The 8,249-nt window shown below is 45.0% G+C and overlaps 1 protein-coding gene across 3 annotated transcripts in view; it reads right to left on the bottom strand.

Annotated features, from left to right (window-relative positions):
- The window catches only part of kiaa0513 (KIAA0513 ortholog), a 34,396-nt gene that overhangs the window by 8,088 nt on the left and 18,059 nt on the right, over positions 1-8,249 (bottom strand). For 2 of the 3 annotated variants that reach the window (XM_015388908.1, XM_015388909.1), the window contains exons 4-10: positions 7,557-7,630; positions 6,834-6,904; positions 4,700-4,907; positions 4,578-4,612; positions 4,406-4,478; positions 2,542-2,619; positions 2,366-2,395 (exon numbers count right to left, since the gene is read on the bottom strand). In XM_015388908.1, coding sequence (XP_015244394.1) covers positions 2,366-2,395; positions 2,542-2,619; positions 4,406-4,478; positions 4,578-4,612; positions 4,700-4,907; positions 6,834-6,904; positions 7,557-7,630 — 569 coding nt within the window. The remainder of the gene's footprint in view (positions 1-2,365; positions 2,396-2,541; positions 2,620-4,405; positions 4,479-4,577; positions 4,613-4,699; positions 4,908-6,833; positions 6,905-7,556; positions 7,631-8,249) is intronic. The other variant, XM_015388910.1, reaches the window with a different exon arrangement.

Below are 8,249 nucleotides of genomic sequence, written 5' to 3'. Positions count from 1 at the left end.
TTTCTACTTTTACTTTTATACTTTAAGTAAATTTACAAGCCTGTACTTTGTTACTTTTACTTGAGTAAAGAAGTTTAATCAGTACTTCCACTTTTATCAGAGTATTTTTTAACACAAGTATCTGTAGTTTTACTCAAGTACAGAAAGTGAGTACTTTGCCATCTCTAATTAGCTGCGACATATGAATCAAGATGCTATGACCGAAAAAATTTGATTGACAGATATCTGTTGATATATGATTGGCCGAATTTAGGTGTTCAGGCTGACATATAATTAACTGGCCTACATAAGATGACGAAAAAAAAAAAGATTTTAAGACAGACAGACAAATTTTGGGACAATATCGTTTGATAAAGAGAACATTTATATACATGTTTAAGCCAGAATGATTTGACATTTAAAAATGACTTCCCTACGACTTTAAAGCCTGATTGCTGCTTTCTTGCTGTATCTACTGATCAGTTTGTACATCATCATCCGGCTTATGGTTGAACATCTGCTTCAGGAGGGGCAGTGGTTCTTGTTCTGGACCAGCTCTACACTCTCTGCAGGGCTCTCCAGGGTTGAACTGGTCCACATGGGTTTTGTTGATCTGGAGAAGACAAAGGCCTTGTGGGGGGCGCTCCAGGAGTATGGAGTCGGAGCAGGAGTTCGGTCCTCACTGCCAGCTTTAAGTCGGACCTGTTCCCGTCCATGAAAGACTCATCAGGGCTGCCCTCTGGTCCTGCTCAGAACCTTTATCAACAGGATTTCTAGGTGCAGTCAAGGACCAGATGGGGTTCAGCTTTGATGCAAAACCAAAACATAATAAAAATGGTCTCAATGCTCCGTTTTATTTTGCGTCTCCACAATTTTAATGTTTGTAGAAACCTTGAAGCAAACATTTCGGTGATTATTCATTCTATTGAATAATCCCAATGTAATCCCATGTGTAGAAACACAGAGGGAGCATGCAGAGAAGATGCGGGGAGCTGAGAACTGTTCCACATACAGACATCCCTACACTGACTGAATCTGCACAATGAGGGAGGGGGGTTAGCATGCAGGGAGACAAAGAGCACACAGAAATATCAAAGCAGAACTAGAATGCGGTGGACAACCTTAGTTCCTGACATCTAGAACATGCTAACATTAGTCTTTACATCTTTTCGTGATTAAAAACTGCAGGACGATTATCACTACAGCTGCTGTTTGGTGGGTTTTCAGATAAACCACATGAACCAATGGTTTCCTCCAGCTTTAGGCTCAGGACGACGTCTAACTGAGTGGGAAACCAGAAAGGGAGACGCTGAACTGGTCAGCTGTTGCTGAGCTCTATGAACACTACTGCCTGTTAGTGGGATTATCAAAGAGCAGAAGAAAACTTGGATCTTCTCAGAGCCTGAAATATTTTAGCTTCCATGCTCTTAAAGGTCAGATATCAGTCACAGATAAAACTTCACAACATTCAGGTTATGTTTTATAGATTCCTCTACAATTTATCCAAGCCGCCTCATCAGGGACCACTTGGACCAGTAGCTGCAGCTCAGTAAAGCCCAGGGAGGTTTGGAAGGGAGAACCTCATATAGACGCTAGACTGGCCAGACAGAACCTCCTACTGGGTGGTAGGAGGGAAGCAGGATTGGTTGAGCTGGACCAGGACACTTGGAGAAGCCATCACTCTAACTTCAGTGGAAGATGTATTCGTTTTTGCAATGGTGCAACATGAAGGGTCTGGAACAGGTCTTCATGGCTCCATTAGGAACCAAACATCCTTCTCTTCATGGATAACAGACACAGCAACACAGAACCATTTATGGCTGGACTAAAGCTGATCACTGTGGCCTTCACCCTGGAGGAGCTTAGCCACCCAAACCCAGACCAGCATCTTCTAACAGACCTTACTGGTTGTGGAGAGCTTAGTAGGACAGCTAAGCCAACACATTCCGCCTCAGTTTGGTCGCCTCTATACCGACGATTTTCTGTTACAATTGAGGACAAGGTCATGTGGGTTTGTTGTCACAGCAAGGGAGCTCCACAAATAGGAGTACCTTCTGCTGAGAGCGTTTAGGCTGGACTCACAGTAGAAGAAGAGGCGCTGTAGATGGCCAGAAGATGGACTCTGGGTAAGCAGAGGAAACCACGGAGTCATGGAGGCACACTGGACGACAAGAGCCATGAGGCTAAGCTAATGGTAGCTGGCGTTGGTCATTTACAAAATAAGCTCTGCCTGCAGCGATTTAATGGTTAAAAATGTTAGTAGTTCAGTAAATGAGGATGTTTTGCTTCACTTAGCCTGATGCATTAGTGCTTCTCTGCCCTTTTACCCGTACACCATTATCACCATGATCACTGCTAGAACAGCGGACTTAAATACAGAACAGACCTCTTGTCTCCCTCTGCGTCCTGCGCTCCACTGCTCGGAAGCAAGGCACAAGGAAACAAAGGTTAAAAAAGGTCAAGAAGAAGAGGAAGGGAGAAGATTTTACAGAGAGGCAGACGCATCACTGTGCATCCTCAAAACGACCTCCAACAGAACCACTCACCCACCCACGGACTCACCTGGTGGTCGGAGATCTCTTCGTCCGCTCACAATGGACGGCATCAAAGAATGCAGCGTTCCAGAACCTCAGCGTGTGCCTGTCAGAGGAAACGTACCATTTTTATAACCATATCAGAACCTCTCTGGTTCTGATACCTGTGAGTATCTTGGCCAGGAAAACGGTTAGAGTGATACATTGCTTCTAAAGTTGCAGACGGACCTGGTGAGATCACATCTCTGCTCAATGTTTGGTATCATTCAGGAAAACAGATTTTTTTACGTAGCAGCTCTCTCAGTTCTCTGGAGGTCAGACCTGCATAGGTTCTGCTCTGGTCCAGTTCATGAGATGGACTGATGGGGGGGTTGTGTGGTTGTGGGACGGTGGAGATTAAAGGTGAGGCAAATGGCTCATAACTCTGTAGCAATGGTTCTGGACTCTAGGCCAAGAAAATGCCAAAGAAATGTTTACATCTTATTGTTTAAATGTATTTATTATACAAATGTTTACATTATTTGGAAACATAATGAATGTTTGTTTGACCTCCTGCACACCATTTTAAAATAAACATAAAAAAATGTTCATAAACTTTGAAAAAGCTCCAGGGAGTCGTATGGGGGGAGCTAAAGAGCCGCATGCGGCTCCGGAGAAGAACTGTTTCTTCATCCTACCTCCAGCGCAGACACCAGCCGTCTGATGCCCCGCTCTGTCTAAACCCGATAGGGTGCGGTGATCCCAAACTGTCCTCCTTCAATCTCCCGCAGTTAGCCTCTAGAGGCTAGCTCTAGCCAGCCGTTGCCTCTCCTAGCTCTGGCTCCCAGGCTGGCTTCTCCAAAACTGCTGTCCTACTCCCGGACAGCCGTAGGCTCTACCCCGCTTTCCTTGTTCTGTCTGGCTGTTGGACTTATCTGATCTACCGCTAAGCTTAGTCGATCCTCCGCAGTTAGCCTCTATTGCTAGCCACAGTCAGTTGTAGCCTCTCTCCAGCATGCTTCTCAGATCTACAGCTGTGCTTCTCAATCTCTACCAGAGCTAAGCCTGGCAAGCCGCTGCCTTCTCTCCGAGCTCTGGCGCACCGTTTCCCCAGCAGGGTCCTCTGATTTCCTGTCGTGGTTCCTTAGCTCCAGTTGGGGGCCCGGCGGGCCGCCCCTTTTTGGTTCTGGTTGTCTCTCTGCTGGTCTGTTTTCACCGATTTCCTGCTGCTACTGTCTGAGGTCCAAAAATGCCTTCTCACCTTCCCTCTGTTGTACGGGTACACAAAGTACGCTAACGTTATTGTTGCTATACGTTTTTCTGTGTGTACGGTCCATAGAAGATCAAAGTGAAGCATGTGGAGCCTTAAGTCACTACCATTGCCGGTGTAGATGCATGATCTGCTCGGGTGGTCAAATCTGCTCGGGCCCTGTGCATGCCAGTGATGCTGAGCTACATGATTGGCTGAATGTTGCCACATGATGTAAAACATTGTGTTGCCCAGACAACGATAACAACATCACGCAGCGTCAGTGTGCAGAGTCGGGAGCATGTTATAAAGTGTCTAATGACCAATGAAGTCTTACCTGACCGATAAAAAAACTGTAAAACATCAGTTTATGGTGAACAAAGTAACTGCAAGACCACCATATAAAAGGGGAGAGCTGATGATATTTTTTTAAGAGTACAGAGCAATTCAATTCGGTTTATCTATATAGCACCAATTCACAACACATGTCATCTCAAGGCACTTTACAGTTCAACCAGATCATACAGTCAAAGTTTTCTATCTAAGGAAAACCAGTTGATTGCATCTGCTCATTGACTAGAGTGCAATCCCTCACACTAAGCATGCTTGAGAACATGAGAATGCACAAGTACACATATTGAGAAACGGCCCTGGTTCTTCTTACCATATAGGTTGCTGCTTCAGGTGAGTGTACAGGTAAACCTTTTCTCCTCTCTTCTCTTCTAGACCTTCTGACTCTGGATAAGAAAATCAAAACAGACATTAGTGATTTTTCTATTGTTAACAAATTACCTTTAGTGAATAAATGCAGAGGAGCAGGAAGTGTTGCTTTCTACCTGGGGACTTGGGTTTCATCTCACCAGGACCTTCTCTGTCATCAGTAGGAAAAAAACAAAACATGCTCTGGTCAAGTTAACGTTTTAATGAAACTAACTCAAAGATGACACCTATCACTCACTCAGACTTGGAAGCTATGGAGCTCCTCAGTTTGCTCTCCAGGCCTCCAAAGAAGCCTCTGACGTCAGTTTTCGATGTGTGTTTGAGAAGGCGCTCTGCAACGTCTTTCTTTCCTGAAAGCCAGGAGTTGGCCTTGTTCAGGTACGAGTCCAGACCTGCCTGCTGACCGCCGCGGTCCAGCAGGTCAGAGGGGGATTGCGGACACTTCCCTGCACAGTTAAAGAAGATGACCTCAGACCTTCAAAGCCCCACCAGCCTCTCTGTTTATAGTTAACGTCCTTCGAGGATTTACCAACAGTTATCTGTGTTTCTGGTTCTGCAGGTAGGTTTATACCACAGAAAAACAGAGGCTCAGGAAGAAAAACAGCTCAGGGTAAAGTTTGTCTGCACCTTAAGTAGCTAAAACTCAGAGGACTGAGAATGAAAACAGTCTTCAACTCATCAAATTAACAAGCCTTTGAACAAACAGCTGCAGAGGTACCCGACTCTTTGGGTCGGGTTACTGTGCCATTAGCAACCGGTGTCCATCTGAGCAAAGCTGCAGCATTACTGCAGAATGAAGCAAAAACACAAAGGTGGAGCATCCTAACATGTTGCAGCAATGTGATGTGTCAGAGGCACTCATCACACACACCCTCCTGGTTGCATAATCATAATCAGACCTTTCTTTGAGGTGTTGCTGCAAGACAGCAACCACAGCGCCAACCGGAGGCAGTAACTTTTTGGATCAGCACAGACCACTAATGTTCACTGATGCAAGCTGTGGCTGCTGTTCCTGTTAAAATGCAGGGCTGATTAAATCAACCAAGACTCATCCAAGCATCGTCATAAACATCATCTGGTTTCAAAATCAACTAAAAATCGTAAAGAGGTCAAAAGAACCTCCATTCCCTCTGTTAACCTTATTATAAAGGATTAAAGCAACAGTAGGTAGTGTTTCTACCTTGATATATCATATTCCAAATCCCTGGGATTCTAATTTACGTGTTTATGAGATGAGTGGTCTGGCATCTACTACTAATGGCTCTGGTCAGAAGAATGACACTGGAGGCTTCACGGTTCTGTTCTGGTTCTTCCCGTAAGGTGACGGTTTTATGGCAGAGCGACAGCTTTACGGCAGACCGACGGCTTTACAGCAGACTGACGGCTTTACAGCAGACTGACGGCTTTACAGCAGACCGACTGCTTTATGGCAGACCGCCTGCTTTAGGGTAGACCAATGGCTTTATGGTAGGCCAACGGCTTTACGGCAGCCCGAGGGTTTGACTGCAGACAGACGGCTTTATGGCTGAACGACGGCTTTACGGCAGACCGACGGCTTTACAGCAGACTGACGGCTTTACAGCAGACCGACGGCTTTACAGCAGACCGACTGCTTTATGGCAGACCGCCTGCTTTAGGGTAGACCAATGGCTTTATGGTAGGCCAACGGCTTTATGGCAGGCCGTCGGTTTGACTGCAGACAGACTGCTTTATGGCAGACCGACTGATTTACGGCAGACCGACACCTTTACGGTAGGCCGACGGCTTTATGGCAGGCCGACGGTTTGACTGCAGACAGACTGCTTTATGGCAGACCGACTGATTTACGGCAGACCGACACCTTTACGGCAGACCGACGGCTTTACGGCAAGCCGACAGCTTTATGGCAGACTGACTGCTTCAGGTCAAACTATGAGCTGCCAGAACCAGAACATTTCAACATGTGGACTGTAGCCAGGAAGATATGTTCTATGAAAACCTTGCCCAGAATTTCACATGGGCCTTATCTGGAGTGAGACATTGTCTCCCTCGTGGTGAAAAACCTGAAGCAACATCAAATGAAACCCTGATATGATAAAAACCTCCAAAGATTGAAAGTGAAGTCTAACCATCTGACCATTTTAAACCTGGAAATTATAGCCATGTTCTTCATCTTTGAGGACAACTACTTTCTGCTTCGTCCTTACAGCTCTTCCTACCAAAGAGCTCATTCTGCATAAAAGAAAAAGTCTGAAGCAGTAATGGATGTAAATTCCAGGTTAAATGAAGACAATTAACAGTCCATGCTGCTTGTGCACTGAGCCAACGGCAGAAAACTAAGACATTCTGACATATACTGAGCAAAGAATGTTCCAGTCAGAACTGAGTCTTACCAATGTAGTAATATGTGAAGCACATGGTCATGAGGCTTTTAGCCGGGCTGTAGTCGTCCACCTGGAAACATCTGGAAAAACAGAGCTGAATTATAACGCTTTCTATGGGGGTGATAGTCTACAACATTTCACTGCATATAAATAATGAAGTGCAGAAACCGGCCTGTGAAAAGACTGAACCTAAAGACCAGTAACAGGCCAGAACATCTCAACCAGCTCTCCTCTTTCTAGTCGTTTTTTTGAAACCACCTTATTCCTGAAGGAATAATAGGTTGATGCCTGAACTTCTCCTACTGAACTCCAGTTTAATGTTTTCAACCTAAATGATGAGATGCTTCATATCTGGGTCTCTGTGGATCTATAAGATGGTTTTGAGGAGTTTAGTGATGAGCTTTAGAAGCACTTCTAGATCATCTGACCACTGGAGCATCAGCAGAAGAAAACAATATCTGGATGATGGAAAATATCCTCCAGCTGCAACAAAAAACATTCCTGCTGCCTCCTAATCTGTCTGCAACCTTCCTCCATGTCAATCAGGCTGCTTATTAAATCAAATTCATTCAGATTAGAAGTACGTTTCCAGTACTACCAATAACTTTTCCATTAGGTGCTTCTGAGGATTATCTGGTTTCAAAGCCTTCTTCTTCGGTGGCTGTTGATTTCAAACATTCTATTTTAAAATTAGAACCAAAGGCAGAGAAAGCAAGCACTGCAGATACTCACTCAAACAGAACAAGAGCGAAGGACTGGACCAGCCTGTAGAACGTGGCCTCGCTCACACATTTGGAGTGGCAGCGCTGTGAGACACAGAGACCCATTAGATCCACCCTACTCACCTTTACATTTTTAAACAAGATATAAACATGTTATTCCCGCTTCATGTCGTTTCTCCTACGTGCTGCAGATGTATACAGATACCTCATTACTAAAATGAGTGTACTTTAGGAACACGCATCAGTATTTGACCTTTTTCAGATCAGTTTTGGTTTTCTCAATGATGAAGATAACAAAATTATTTCGTTGACGCACGTTTTTTTCATGACGATAACGAGAACTGATGAGCTAAAGGCAGATCTTTGTTGACGAAAACTTGAGAGTTATGGGTGTGGGTTTTAGTTAGGGATGGAACGGTTTATGAAAACCGTCCGAACCGTTCGGTTCGACTGTCTCGGTTCGGTTCGCGTGTGTTGTGTTCGGTTCATTCGCTGCTCCTTTTTCTCATAGGCGAAGCTTGTACACTCCAGAGCAGAAGGTGGCGGTACTGCGACCAAAGCCAACCACCAGTAGTAAACAAGGAGAAGAAGAAGCGAAGCAGAAAAAAATCTGTTGTGGAGAATTGTGTGGGTATGGTGAGACCACTTTGCATTTAGTGACCTACGATGACGGCGGAAAGAAAGTTGTGGATCAAAGTGCAAC

Source organism: Cyprinodon variegatus, unplaced genomic scaffold (assembly GCF_000732505.1).
Source record: "Cyprinodon variegatus isolate N-32 unplaced genomic scaffold, C_variegatus-1.0 Scaffold442, whole genome shotgun sequence".
NCBI lineage: Eukaryota > Metazoa > Chordata > Actinopteri > Cyprinodontiformes > Cyprinodontidae > Cyprinodon > Cyprinodon variegatus.
Note: the sequence above shows the minus strand (reverse complement) of the source record. Positions and strands in the feature narration are given on the sequence as shown.